Source organism: Oncorhynchus masou, chromosome 8 (assembly GCF_036934945.1).
Source record: "Oncorhynchus masou masou isolate Uvic2021 chromosome 8, UVic_Omas_1.1, whole genome shotgun sequence".
Classification (NCBI taxonomy): domain Eukaryota; kingdom Metazoa; phylum Chordata; class Actinopteri; order Salmoniformes; family Salmonidae; genus Oncorhynchus; species Oncorhynchus masou.
The window spans coordinates 23207193-23223402 of NC_088219.1; the positions used below are offsets into that span (position 1 = coordinate 23207193).

General features: G+C 42.5%; 1 protein-coding gene across 1 annotated transcript in view; it reads right to left on the reverse strand.

Annotated features, from left to right (window-relative positions):
• The window catches only part of LOC135544402 (guanine nucleotide exchange factor VAV2-like), a 254049-nt gene extending 239760 nt beyond the window's left edge, over positions 1 to 14289 (reverse strand). The window contains 1 exon segment of the mRNA XM_064971977.1: positions 13075 to 14289. Within this exon segment, the coding sequence (XP_064828049.1) occupies positions 13075 to 13278 (204 nt within the window). The 5' untranslated portion in view covers positions 13279 to 14289.
• Positions 14290 to 16210: the final 1921 nt, after the last annotated feature.

The window sequence follows — 16210 nt, forward strand, 5'->3', positions numbered from 1 at the left end:
TCTGACCATTCATCTGAGTCAAAGTTTAGCTCATTTTGTGTAGTATATATAGTAATGTTTTCAAGTCACACCTCCTAAATGTCATTTGTGCTTGGCATTTAAACAAACACTATTAAATATCCAACAGCCAAAACACTATTAAATATCCAACAGCCACACAATGCATCTGATGCCTTACTGAGCAACAAATGTGACATTAATATTAGAGTGCCAACTGCTCATTTACATGTGCCAGAGAGAGAATGTGTGATGAGCCAATAGCTTCAGACAATAGAGCACACTGCCATTAACGAAGCCTCGCTCACTATCCGTCTTTTTCCTCCCTCAACCTTCCTCGTGTACTACCTCTTTCGTTCTACCTCAAACAAAAACACACACAGCTCACTCCACAAAACCTCTACCTTTATCTGACATGCACACACTATTTGTGTCCAAAGCTCCTACTTCCTAAGGAGGCATTAGGAGGGGTGGCAAGTAGCCTAGTGGTTAGTGAAGCGATCCAGCAACCGGTTAGAGAGGCAAGCCAGCAAATCCTAGATGCCATTGCCTGTCGTTGTGCCCTTGAGTAAGACACTTAAACCCCAACAACAACAGCTCCCCGGGCTGCCACACCTGCATATGTATGGTCGTCTTTCAGAGGGGTTGGGTTAAAAGCGGAAGTCAAATTTCAGTTGGACCTTGTGTGCAATTGACCAATAAAGTGATCTTAAACTATGTACATACTCCCAGCCACTTTCTCTCACAACCCCTTCCATCTTTCTCCATCTTACAATATCCGTTCCAAGAAACACCATTTCACTCATGCTTTTCCATTCCCTTAAAGTCCTCATTCCCCCCCTCCGTTTTGTCTTTCTCTCTGTATGGATGTGCTGTTGAGGGTCTTGGTGAGGTCTCAGAGAGAGATGAAGTGTACGGTGAGAACATTAATGTGTCCAGACCACGCAGTTCATCATCTCAGGACGCCGTCTGGAGGTGGCGGTCAGGGCAAACGCTATCCCAGACTCGCCCAGTATACTCCCGACTCAAGGTCAACCAATACAGAAGAAGAGATGGGCCGCAGGATTGTGGAATAAGAGAGCAGCAGTGCGGGGTAGGGGAGCCAGAGTGGAGGTTGGAGGAAGGGGTCTCTCTCTCCCTCTCACACACACACACATCCAAACAAAAGGTGAGTGTGAATTAAGATGTATATGACGAGTTTCAATCCAAAATGGGATAGCTCCATTTTAAGAACTGTTGGTAAATTGACATGAATTAAAAACACATGATGTGAAAGAGATAGAGCTAATATTTGTTCATCTTACCATGACATGGGCTAGTGAAAAAACAGCCATGATTTTGTTTGAAATATATTGCAAAGTCATTTTATTTTAGAGACAAATAATGAGATTTTGTGGCAAAATGCTATATAATCACTCCAAAAAACAGAGCTCCAATAGAAAACGAATTGGGTTTTAGACAGTTACATGTAAGAAAAGTGTGATTCATAACTAAATAAATGTTAAAATAATCCATTTGTTTCAACTATATTGTGCAAATTATCACATAGCCGGTTTAATGTATGCAGAGGGTGAACAGTGTATATACAACATGTGTTTTCTTTTTGAACATTTAAGCAACTTTTGGAAAAATGTGTTTAACAGGTTTTAATAGGATGAACCAAGGAAAGCTTATTTTGTTTGATTATATACATGTTAGGGAAGGATTTAAGGAATAATAAGGACATTGAAGTAGCGTAGCCAGACATTTGTGGTGGGTGGGCATGCAGAAATTTGGGTGGGCCCAAAACATTTAATAATGGGTCAATTCCAGCAATTCTGCACATTTTGCCATGGGGCAAAGAGAAAATGTGCAGTATTAAACCTAATTTCATGCTATTCTATACATTTTTCCATGAGGCTGACAGAAAAATGTGCTGTTTTAAAACAAATTTCCTGCAATTCTACACATGTTGCCTTGGGGCTGAGAGGAAAATGTGCAGTTTTATAGCTAATCTCATGCTATTCTACACATTATGCCATGAGACTGAGATATATGTATTAACTTTTAAATCTAATAAATGCTCAAATATGTGTTGACTGTGATAAAGGCACTGGAATATGAGCTGTCTGAGCAGTGGCATGGTGCATATAGCCATAGATGCACAGTGTCATACAGTGCATTTGGAAAAGATCCCTAGACCTTTTCCATATTTTGTAACGTTACAGCATTATTCTAAAAAAAAATGAAGTTGTTTTTTCCCCTCATCAATCTACACACAACATCCCATAATGACAAAGCAAAAACAGTTTTTTATACTTCTTTGCGATTACAGCCTTGAGTCTTCTTGGGTATGACGCTACAAGCTTGGCACACCTGTATTTGGGGGGTTTCTCCCATTCTTCTCTGCAGATGCTCTCAAGCTCTGTCAGGTTGGATGGGGAGCGTCGCTACACAGCTATTTTGCATTTTGGATTCAAACCCTTCATGTGAACATCACACAAAGTTTACCCACCACCACCACCACCACACACACACACTTTCTTCCGACCTTGTAAAACAAGTTTATTGAAAGGACAAGCCTCCCATTGGACCACCAGTGAAACACATGACACCGTTCTGCTACGTTTAGTCCTCTGTGGTCTGTGTGGTAGTCATCTGTCTACAGACTTACAGGCTTACAGGGAAAACACAAACATTTGACAACATTCCTCAAAAAGATGAACCCAGTGAGATAGAAACAAGTGTGTCTTACAAGGAGAAGAATAAACATTACAGTAACTTGAAGGACAGCAGAATCCTGAGGAAATAAATCATCTTAACGAGAAAATGTTTTCTGCCGAGAAAAGATTACATACTGAGCAATGTGTCACAGAGGACCTGGCTGTGGGAGAAAAAATACAAGAGTGACTCTTCTGTTCCGTTGTGCTGTCCTGAGGCAGATTTAAATGCAGGAACTAAAACGGCTTTGTTCTCTCAACACAATGGCCAAAACTGTGAGTCTAACCGCATCCCTAAAGACTACTCTCTTGCGAATAATAGAACACGTTCAATAATTTGCGGTATGACTGCTGGGCGGAAAATGATCTGCTGCACTCGACTGCAGTTTCTTTATACTTCACAAGCTTCCAACGAGCACCTGCCCTGAGAAAAACCTCTGCAACATGAGGTCAGCACAAAAAAAAGGAAAATATTTCAGCATGGGTGGAAAGAGACATGGCTGAGTGAACACGTATAAAAAAAATATTGTAAAAGCAGAAGTATTGTACTGTACCTCTCTCAGTTTCACATGGTTCTAATTTTGGCTGGTACTGGTGTACCTGCATACCCATGTGTGCTGTGCTCACCATTGTAAAAAAATGTTACGTAACAACAGTATTGGGACCTCTTCTCTGAAACGCAAAGCTCCTTGTTCCTTCTCAACAGGAGCACTGTGTGGCCTTGCAGGATCTAAACAGGGAGCTGGTCAACCACTCTCTAAACTGACAGGAGCTTTTGTTTCTGTTAAACAGATCCTCCTACTGCTATGGTCCTTGGCAGTGCATGTTGGTGGTTGGATTAATGGCACTGGAGATGATGGCATCTGCCCACTCACTTAACTGCTTGAAGGGAGACACCAGGAACACAACACACTAATTGCACGTATCCACCAGGACAATGGAAAGGGGTTTGTAAATATTCTCGAGAATCCGTTGTTGTTAGACTCACTTGTCACTGAGACTACAATCCAAAAGACGGATTGTGAGCCTGCCAGAAAACAAACTGCTCACATAGCCTGAGTCAACAACATTCACACGGATGCATATGGGAGAAAAAAATAATAGCATGTTCCGAAACACAGATACATACAACTCATAACAAGTACACACAGCAAACACTGACTAAAGGTTTCCTCTTTCACATATACGTTTGAACAAAACTAGCAAAGTCAAGCTAAGAATGCAGTGTACAGAGGGTTTGGCTGGAGAGGCAGGGGGTGTCCACAGTCCAAGCAGTGCATTGTTGAACCAGCGCATTGTTGAACCAGCGCATTGTTGAACCAGTGCATTGTTGAGCCAGTGCATTGTTGAGCCAGTGCATTGTTGAGCCAGCGCATTGTTGAACCAGTGCATTGTTGAGCCAGCGCATTGTTGAACCAGTGCATTGTTGAACCAGTGCATTGTTGAACCAGTGCATTGTTGAGCCAGTGCATTGTTGAACCAGTGCATTGTTGAGCCAGTGCATTGTTGAACCAGTGCATTGTTGAACCAGTGCATTTTTGAACCAGTACATTGTTGAACCAGCGCATTGTTGAGCTCCACGAAGGTGGGGATGGGTGCGTTCTAAACTCTCTGTTCTCTGTCCAGATGTTTCTTGTTGTCTGGCTCAGCGCAGAGAAGCAGAGGGGGAGGGGATTACACAACTCTCCCTCAGTACTGAGCAGGAAGTGGGATGCAAAGGACCTCTTTTGCAAAGGAAAACACTGAGAAATGACTGAGGAAAACACCATACGAATGCACCACAAAGGGACTGTGATCAGAATATGACAGACAAGACGAAGCTGAAAACCGAAACAGACTTGGCTAAGGGCTACAACTTTGAAATTAAAAGCATAGAAATATCAGGATATTTACAGGTTAAATGAGTTCATATCTATGATTACAAATTCCCACAGCTCAGTAGACATTAAAATAGTTGCATCATGCAAGTAATGCACTGTGGCTAAATGTCAGTCAAAGTCAATCTGTGTTGTAACGTGAAAAGACTGCTTATAGTCATAGGGAATCTCGGCAAATTGAGTCAAACTTTCTTGTCCCAAGAGGCCACCATGGTGTCTGTAAATCTAAGTTGTGGAACGGGGCTGGTGTAGTTAAGGTAAATCTTTTTTTCTGCTAATGGAGGGAAAGTACATGTGGAGGGCCAGATGATCGCTGAAGGTCAAACGGAGGGACATGCTCGATTTCACCGGATAAAGCCACTAAAACGTCCTCTCAATCAGCCTCCCTCCACCTCTCTTTTCTCCCTCATGGTTCTTCTGCCTTTGTTTTCCCAGACAGGCACTTCCAGCATTAATTCTAAATTGTTTAGTTCTCCTCCCTTCACACTCCATCGCTTTCATTATGCTAACGCCAAACTGGTGGCAGATTTATCTTTTTCTTCACCTTTTTAAATGGGAAATGGGATTGCACAAGCTTTACCTGCTGTTACATTGCCCGGGCCCACTCCTGAGAAATTGGTTTTACAGATATCATCAATCAAGGATGGACAGAACAACCTGTCTTTGTAACAGAAAACAAGGCTTTAGTCAATAGGCCTACTCTCTGAGACAAGGGATTCCTTCCTTTTCTCACTGATCGGTTATGAGTGCACACAGAGCGAGGCTACTTGATGAATGGTGAACAAACAGCAACTAAACCACAACGAAAGTGATATTGCTATCCAAGGCAATGGGCAATCATCTCAACAGATTACATCATCCATAACAGAGGATTGGAATGACCCACTGGAGATTTGACCTTTACAGAACTCGGACTAACTTCCTCATCCACACTTTGGTAAATTGACAAAGTCCTGACAAATAACAGCTACGCTTCACTTATCATTGAAAAGGTATATTAGCTATATCAAATGACTTCTCAGCTATCTGAAAACAGTCAAATGAGCTGATCTCTTCACTAACCTTGCACAACTTTATTCAAAGTGCCTCCAGCAGTAGGCTTCCTGTAACCTCCAGTGGATTGGCAGGGCCAGTGTTCGCTCTGCACCCTCCAGGATGATGCTTTGCATCTGCCTGTTCTGACTCGAAACACGGCCTTTGGGGGATTTGCCTAGGTGTCAGAAATATGACGGATACGCATGTGGAATGGACAGAGGAAATCAGAAGCCATTTCCATAATCAACATTAACACTATAGTGAGGGGCAACTGACAAAGGCAGAGCTCCAGAATTCAGTGGGAAGACGGCCTACTCTACAGTCTGGCTCTTTAGTATGAAATTAAGTCATAGATAAAGACAGTAAGAGTTATTACACAGGTATAAAATATAAGACAGACATTCACTGAATGGAATTTCGTGTTTTGATATAATGTACTATAATAGTAGGCTAGTAAAATATTGACTCGTTTTGCCACACACTTGGATCATATTGAAATAGTAATGGTTTATTTTGAGACCATTTCAAGAAGGATAACCACAAAACCATTGGTGGGATGGCGGCACACAAATAGACTAAATATGGGGGAGAGAAAATGATCCCTTCCTTCTGCTCTAGTGCTGTCCTCAACATGCTGTTCCGCTTTGTTTGGATGATTAACAAGAGAGTCAGCCGTGTAGCAGATCAATACCCAATGGCTTTTTACGGGATTGTGTCTAATGTGGTAAAGCTACCTCTGTGCCCATCCTATTGTACAGCCAATTATGTGATGTGATCAATAGTCAGCCAAGAGATTAGAGGTCGACCGATTAATTGGAATGGCCGATTAATTAGGGCCGATTTCAAGTTTTCATAACAATATATTGAGCGAGGTATTTTTGGACACCGATTTGGCCAATTTTTTTTGGGGGGGGGGCGATTTTTTTTTTACACCATTATTTAACTAGGCAAGTCAGTTAAGAACAAATTCTTATTTTCAATGACGGCCTAGGAACGGTGGGTTAACTGCCTTGTTCAGGGGCAGAAAGACAGATTTTTACCTTGTCAGCTCCGGGATTCAATTTTGCAACCTTACAGTTAACTAGTCCAACGCACTAACCACCTGCCTCTCATTGCACTCCACGAGGAGCCTGCCTGTTACGTGAATGCAGTAAGAAGCCAAGGTAAGTTGCTAGCTAGCATTAAACTTATCTTATAAAAAACAATCAATCAATCATAATCACTAGTTAACTACACATGGTTGATGATATCACTAGTTTATCTAGCGTGTCCTGCGTTGCATATAATCGATGCAACGCTGGGGGATGATTTAACAATAGCGCATTTGCAAAAAAATCAAAACACAGAAGTATATATATTTTTAAACCTGCATATTTAGCTAAAAGAAATCAAGGTTAGCAGGCAATATTAACCAGGCGAAATTGTGTCACTTCTCTTGCGTTCATTACACGCAGAGTCAGGGTATATGCAACAGTTTGGGCCGCCTGGCTCATTGCGAACTAATTTGACAGAATTTTTATGTAATTATGACAAAACATTGAAGGTTATGCAATGTAACAGGAATATTTAGACTTAGGGAGCAGCAGCTCTTCGCTGTGCTTCAAGCATTGAGCTGTTAATGAATTCAAGCCTATCAACTCCCAAGATTAGGCTGGTGTGACCGATGTGAAATGGCTAGCTAGTTAGCGGAGTTCGCGCTAATAGCGTTTCAAACCTCACTCGCTGAGACTTGGAGTAGTTGTTCCCCTTGCTCTGCATGGGTAAAGCTGCTTCGAGGGTGGCTGTTGTCGATGTGTTCCTGGTTCGAGCCCAGGTATGGGCGAGGAGAGGGACAGAAGCTATACTGTTACACTGGCAATACTAAATGTTAAAAGAAACCACCAACTTTCATATGTTCTCATGTTCTGAGCAAGGAACTTAAACGTTAGCTTTTTTTACATGGCACATATTGCACTTTTACTTTCTTCTCCAACACTTTGTTTTTGCATTATTTAAACCAAATTGAACATATTTCATTATTTATTTGAGGCTAAATAGATTTTTATTGATGTATTATATTAAGTTCTAATAAGTGTTCATTCAGTATTGTTGTAATTGTCATTATTACAAATAAATTAAAACAAACGGCAGATCAATTTTGCAACCTTACAGTTAACTAGTCCAACGCACTAACCACCTGCCTCTCATTGCACTCCACGAGGAGCCTGCCTGTTACGTGAATGCAGTAAGAAGCCAAGGTATCGGCTTTTTTTGGTGCTCCAATAATCGGTATCGACGTTGAAAAATCATAATCGGTCAACCTCTACAAGAGATATTTCCGCTTTTGTAGCATGTTATGGTACGGGTGAGAAATCCATGGGCCCTGCAACACGGAGACACGTCTATAGAGTCTACAGTAAGTCACCACTAGGCAGTGCATCATGGGAGTGAATCATATACTTTTCCTTGGGCATGAAGATAGAGAAAATATGAAGCGGCTTATCTCTCCCCCAGAGAGGAGGAGGAGGTGCTTAGAAAGAGATAGGGAACTTCTGTTCCTCTCCCTGCAGCACTATCCAGATCCTTATCAGACTCCTCCACCACCGAATGATGCAGCCAGAATCAATCTACTGCCACAAACAAACATGGCTCCAGCAGGCAACAATACTGGATCAACAACAGCTCAACACTGAGTGAGTAATATCTGTCAATGTTGACAACAATGAATCCTGTCAGTCAGTCCAAGACACATAATCCGAAAAAGTGTCATGAAAGAAGAGAGAGAACTTTTAGGCGAGGGTACTCTGAGCCATCTGTTTTGTCCCGCCACACAGACGGCTCTGTACCCTTCTCTCCCTCTCTCCAGCAATCCATCCACCCATCTCTCTCTCTCTCTCCCTCCCTCCCTTCTCTGTTGCCCAACAGAGCATGCTTAAAAAACAGTCAGGCTTCATTCCCCAGCACGTCCATGCTAATCACCCACAACAAGCACTCTGCAGATGGATCCCTTTAGAAACCATATGCTCGCCATAAGCATGTGTATGTCTCCCTCAGCTCTCTCTCGCTCTCTTTCTGGTATAGCGTTTAGTAGGATGTCATGTCACCAGTGATACGGGTCGGATGGTCCTCTGCAGCGTCACAGTGAATAATTTCTCTCCATGTTCAGTTTTGTTGGAGCCTTGGACTTGTTCTGGGTGTTTGTTTGTTTTTTACTGACAAAACTGAGAAAAGCTCTGCTTTGTGAATGACACTTTCTTATTCCAAGAAGCAGAAACAAAGCATGGATCCTTAACATGAATCGACGTCTCCATGTGGAGATGGTTGACAATATGGAGAAAAGCTTTATCTGGAGAATGACGTGCTCTGTATTCAAGTAACAGAAACACAGTATGGAGACTTGACATGACGTCACCTGCTTTTTTTCCTCCCTCCTTGTCACTTTGACAGCCTTGCTCTGTTCCGTGGAGTTCCCCACACTTCCAGTGAGCTCATGTTTTCAGACAACCACCACAGCAGTCCCTCAGGAATGTGCAGAGAAGAATGAGGGAACGGATTAATGTTCCAGCGCCAGCAGCCTCAATGCAGGACTTTAACATTGTGCACAACTGTGACTGAAGACCATAGATGCCTGGTCTGGCCTGTAGCGAATTAACACTTTCCATCAGCTGAGTTGTTTGTCCTGACTCGTGCATTGACTGAAAAGAACAAGTCATAACCTCTGAAAAAAGCCTACCCCTATTTCCTCCTTTTCAATCCCATTAACTTTCGCTGGTGGAGTCACAGCTGTGCGACCCAGGAAGTGTTCATAACGAGGTCCATTAGTGGTATTACCTGCATCCGGCTGCCGAGGGGTCATGGGGGCAACAGTGGACCAAACGCACAGATTAAATTACCCCAGAGGGAAGGAGGTTTAGCCACCATCCCCCACACAGGAGTGGTCCCAAGGGAAGCAGACATTAGGGCTGCTGGGAGGTTGGAATTGGTAGGTGGGCTAGAATTACCCATGTTATGTTCCAGTTCACATCCTTACCTTTGATCCCAGCCATCTCAACAATTCCCAAGCAGGGATTTCAAAGACTGCAGGGACAAAGCTTTGGAGGTAACATCATTTTGTGTACATTTATGTTTGTATACAGGGAAATCATGAGGAAAGACTACAATGAGTGGTTGACAGCGCTACCTAGAGAAGATATCTAAATATCCCATATCCACCATGCAAAGTCTAGTTTAAACAGTGGTAGATACACAAAAGAGGAATGTATCTAATATAATGACCAAAGACCAGACAAATAATGGTGGATAGCGATGTTTACACCATCCTCCACTGCTGTTGTATTTAAACTGGGAGAAATAAACTCAATTTATGTGAGGGGAAGTGGTAGCCTTAGTGTGTTCTCTAAAGCCCTGCGGAGTATGGAGAGACACCCCCGCTGCTCTGAGAGGAAAGCAGAGACACATCCCCAGGGCTATGCCCGTGGCAATGTAGTCTAAAACAGGTACAACACACATTCGCCTGAGTCATCACAAAGGCATTCGAAGCTGCCTCAATACCAGTTGAAAAAGGAAAAAGAAAACATTGGCCCGACAATACACAGAAGGCTTCAGAAAGCTCTCTCTTCAGACAGAGCCTACAGCGAGGTATTCAGGATACACAAAGCTTTGCCATGATCTCAGCACCACCAAACACACTATGCTCAGAAGGTATTTTACATGGCAGCCTGGAGTGTGTGATTAAAAGATTTTAGAATAGGCCTACTGTAGCTTAAAACAACAAATATACTAAAAGGGCAGCCTCATCTGTTGTGATTCAAACCAAGGTCAGTGAAACACACGAATTGATATTCCTTGACTTGGTATGAATCAATAGAGCGTAGGAATCAAAGTGGTATGAATCAATAGAGCACAAAGCGGGTAGAAGTGTATGCATTGAATGGGTAAATCACAAATACAGAATGTATAACCACTGGACAAGGGTAAATAAAGAGAGTGTTTCGTGTGTGTTACAAGACAAGCCTGATAATGAGAGTAGTATGGCTGTGGGTTTAGCAAACAGTTTAAACAGACAATGACAAACTCGTTGCATTATTCAGTTGGTACCATTGGTACAAATGTTCAACTTCCACAAGTGTAACAGATTTCCATAGGGCATAATAGGAGGCTCACACACTACCACCCCTGTCATCACTTTGCCTCTACATTTTCATCACCATAACAGAAAATAGGTTCACTTATTTATTTTGATGATTTCTAACAGTCATGTTCAGAGACAGACTCAGGTACCACTTGGAGTGGTTGAGTAATCAATCTTTCGTCAAGAGCCCAAAAATATAATGGCCTCCCTTCACCTCCCCTTCATTTGGCAGTGAGGCAGTGAATTAGTGTGTCCTTTACATTAGAGCACACAGCACACACACTGACCTTTTCCATGTCATAAATCACAACCCCCTGTCCTGATGCCAGGATTTTGTTGAACCTAATTTGTCACAGAGGAGCCCCCCTCCCACCCACTCTCACTGCAGCCTCACACTTGGGCTGTGGCATGGGATTGGTGGGAGGATCAAAGTGTGTCATGCAGCCCTTGTAATCATGAAACCCACTAGCTATAGAAGCACATGGTTGACTAGGCTATAACACACAAACACACACACACACACACACACAGAGTCAAAGAGGTCCAACATAGTGTGCCAAACATGTCAATAAGAGTATCATTTCCATCCATCATAAACCGTTTTTTATGGCACTTTTGAGGTGTCTTGACACCACAATGAGGTAAGACATGTGCCGCATGCAACAATAAACGTTGTAAACAAGCCAAAGGTGTGAGAATGGCAAACACTTTTCAAACAAAATGGAGTTGGATGGGAAGAAAGCCATTCAACCCCACCTCCTTCAGTGAATGAATATCAACAGATAGGAACCCATCATCCATTTACTGTGGCCATTTTACTGACCTCTCACCATAACCGAATGACAGTTGTTCAGTAGTCTTTTTTTAGGACAAGATGAATCACAGTTAAAATACATCTATGCCACAACCCAGTTTCTGTCCGCTGAGCCATTTATGTAAACCTCAGAAGGCTGTGGTTTAAGCACGCCCTCATTTTGGAATGGGGGACCAGGATGAACTGTGATGACAATATGGGGTGACACCAGCTCTGAGGATGTGAGGCACACCACACACAGACACATTATCACATGGAAGTGAGGGGGGCCCGTGTTATGAAAAAGTTGCTTAATATGCTGAGGTTAGTACTCAACTAAGCAGCAAGCCACATTCCAAAACTGACTTGAGCTTTCTGCCCACTCAACTGTGTTGACACAAAGCCATATGCCCTAACCACTGGGCAAAAACGGGTTGAAACAATGTGGTTTCCATGTCATTTCAACCAAACAATTGAATTCAACATGGTTGGGAACAACCAAATTAAGTCATTAAGTCAATTACACATCATGCAATGCAATATTATGGCCCCTGTGGGTTGTGGAGGACATCTGGAACTATAAGTAGTGCTCAACAGTGACACCCATTGATTGCAAGAAAGTACACATTTGGGCAACACTGTATAACACTTCCTCCTGTACAGTTGTGCTGTAGACTGTGGACAACTGTATAGCACTTCCTCCTGTACAGTTGTGCTGTAGACTGTGGAAAACTGTACAACACTTCCTCCTGTACAGTTGTGCTGTAGACTGTGGAAAACTGTATAACACTTCCTCCTGTACAGTTGTGCTGTAGACTGTGGAAAACTGTACAACACTTCCTCCTGTACAGTTGTGCTGTGGACTGTGGAAAACTGTACAACACTTCCTCCTGTACAGTTGTGCTGTAGACTGTGGAAAACTGTATAACACTTCCTCCTGTACAGTTGTGCTGTAGACTGTGGAAAACTGTACAACACTTCCTCCTGTACAGTTGTGCTGTAGACTGTGGAAAACTGTACAACACTTCCTCCTGTACAGTTGTGCTGTGGACTGTGGAAATGTTGCATGACTATTGAATGTGAACACTGAGCAAATTGCACTCTGAATAACTATGTATGCATGCAAAGACTGTTTCAAAACCAGTTGCATGGAAGGCAGGTTAACCATTTACCAATAATGACAGTGATATGCCAGTGACATAGGCCTTAGTGCTGTGTATAGAGCTAATTGATCCCTGGGACACTGACCCATGCAGTTGTATAATACTATGTTACACGTTTTCATGAGGCTAAGAGAAATATTGCAGTTTTAAAGCTAATTTCCTGCTATTCTACACTTTTTTTTGCCATAGAACCGATTTTTTTTTACTGTTTTGTAGCTCATCTTATGCTTTTGTTCACATTTTGTCATGAGGCTGAACAAAAACGTTGCAGTTTTAAAGCTAATTTCCTGCTATTCTACACACTTTGCTATCATATGCTATCTGGGAGGGCAACCTCCATGGAGGCCATGGGGCACGTGCCCTGCGTGCCCGTTCGGTAAACCGCGCGACCTTGACATACCTGGGACATCTGGGGTCTGAAGTTGATCTCCTTTAGGTCCACAGACCCCGGTGACAGGTTGTGCAACATCTGGCACAAGAGCACTCCGTCTCGTAGCGCCTGTGCCAAGTCGAACACAGCTGCAGAAGGCCACACGACCCGGTGGTTTGGGGGCAAAACCTTGCAGTCTATCAACCACCGCCCGCATTGCCTCCACTCCTCCATGTCAGCTTGAGGGGAGAGTTCCACAACCAAATTCGACAGCCGCCTCAGTGTGCAAAATTCAGCTGCTTCCAGCGCGCAATGGGAGCAATACTTCCACCAGTGTTGAAATCCAAATCTTAATGAAAATGTTATTAGTTGTATTTTTTCTCCACGTAATAGTGAAACTGATAACTTTATAAATACGGTAAAATAATGTTCCACTTTAGTTTTCCGATTAAGTTTCTATTATTTGCTCCAGCTCACAATTAGTCCAGCTCTGTTCAAATAGACTATGTTCAGTGCAGAATAGTCAGAATATATCCAGCTCAGTCTTTTGGATAAGTGACGTGAGTTTCTGACCAAAAACATGTATAAATTGACGACAAAAATTGAAAAAAGTTTATGTAATGCGTAAATTCCCTTCTAAACAGACAGACCAATGTGAACTACCGGGAACACACATTTCCTTTTCTTCATTCTCAAAGTTGGTTTTGCATATCCAAACGGTGTTGAACAGTATAATAATAATATGTGCTCCAATCTCTTCTTTTCTTGTGTATTAAAGCCAACCAAATTTCACTTTTGAACCTATTGTGCAAGCATGCTGTCCAAAACCGATGTCTCCGGAAAAAAATACTTTGAACAGCTATGGGAATCTTTTCAGTTCTGACACTGCTTACAGAGCGACATTCCGTTGTTTTGCGTAGCAACCCAGAGTTTCTAGTTGTTCAGAGCTTCTCTATACACTGTCCTATGCTGCTCTGATATATAACAATTGCATATCAATGTAAAACACGATGGTAAATCAAATGTCCCTTCTTACGACGCCCCACTCAACATCCAGCCTATCCACAATGCACTCGAAAACAGATTTCACTAACTCCAACAGAAACATGTATAGGAAAAAAATCACGTCGTTCTCGTCATTCTTAGAATGCCAAACACCCACAAAGAAACCTTTAGAAATGATCCAATAAATCGTTTCTATGTTGTTTCTTGTTTCTTCCTTGTCTTCTCCCTCCTCTTTTTCGTACGGATTGTGATGTTTTGCCAGCCTGGTCTCACAGACTTCAAGTAACATAGTAAACGTAAATCTGGTACACTCAAATTAGTGGGATATGTTACATTTGTAGGGTGCTTGGTCGGGTGGATGGGTGGGCATATACTACAAACATCTGGCAACCCAACCTGGTCTCAAAGCATTTCAAATGATTCTGTATGTAAATTCGAGACTACATTCAGCAAGATATGTTACGAATTACAATTGTATGATATGTCACAAAATTGCTAAACCTACAATATGTTACAAATTTGCTAAATGTATGATATGTTACAAGTTCCAATTTGTTGTTAGCTCGGTGGCAAGGGGTCAGGGTTAAGTTTAGGGTTAAGTTTAAGTTTAGGAGTTGGGTTAAGGGGTTAATGTAAGGATTAGGGGCAGTAGCGGTTTGTGGGCAAACTCATGGGGATACCAAGCCAGAAAAAAGTAAAAACATGTGTGTTGTGATAAATGTGTTGTTTGCTCTCTAACCTGTTAGTTCATATGACTTGTGACCATGATATAGGCCTAAGGCCGAGACAATAAGAAGACACAGCGGCAGAATACATTTAACCACACCTTTGTTTCATCACAAAAGCAGAGTGCAACCTGTGTCCAGTGAAGGCCACAAAGCATATTTTATGTAACAAACACTTACATGGCCTACAGCATGTTCAAGAAAGTTAATGTTTCCGACATTTTTAGACTGCTAAACAACTATTGATTTAGAACCACAGAGATTTACTGAAAGTCGCAAAGTTAAACAGGAGCTACCACCACTAGTCCAGCACCACTAGTCCAGCACCACTAGTCCAGCACCATTTTAACATCATCAAATCCCCTATGCTTAGTCTAAACAGTGACAACTAAAAGATACCAAAAACAATTTAGTCCAATCAACGTAAGCTGAATATGATGTGGCTGTCAATGGTTCTGATTTGTGTATGTGTGTGCATATTTGTGAAAGTAGAAAAAACACGTAGACTCAACCTACTTGTGCTCCCGAGTGGCGCAGTGGTCAAAGGATCTCAGTGCTAGAGGTGTCACTACAGATCCTGGTTCAATTCCACACTGTATCCCAACTGGCTGTGATCAGGAGTCCCATTGGGTGGTGCACAATTGGTCCAGTGTCCAATAGGGTTTGGCCAGGTAAAGCTGTAATTGTAAATAAGAATTTGTTCATAACTGACTTGCCTGGTTAAATAAATACAACTTGTTGAGAAATGCCATCCTCCTCTTCCATGTTGATGAAATGGTCCATGACTTTCATACAGCACACTTCTATTTTTTGTTGTCCTAGGCTACCTGGCTAAAATGTTGAATTCAAACAGTCCAGTTATGCCCTCAGTGAGGCAATCAAACAGGCAAAACATCAGTACAGAGGCAAAGTGGAGACATAATTCAATGGCTCAGACACGAGACCTATGTGGCAGGGACTCCAGACAATCACGGATTACAAATGGAAAACCACCCACGCCTTGCAACACCATCATCTTGCTCCCAGATAAGAGATACATCTTCTTTGCCCGATTTGAGCAAGACATTTAAGCGTGTTAACCCTCGCAAGGCTGCTAGATGGCATCCCTAGCCGTGTCCTCAGAGCATGCGCAGACCAGCTGGTTGGAGTGTTTAAGGACATATTTAATCTCTCCTTATCCCAGTCTGCCATCCCCACTTGCTGCAAGATGACCACCATTGTTCCTGTACCAAAGAAAGCCAAGGTATCTGAACTAAATGACTATCGCCCCGTAGCACTCACTTCTGTCATAATGAAGTGCTTTGAGAGGCTAGTTAAGGATCATATCACCTCCACCTTACCCGACACCCCAGACACACTGCAATTTGCATACCACCCCAATAGATCAATGGATGATGCAATAGCCATTGCACTGCACACAGCCTTATACCATCTGG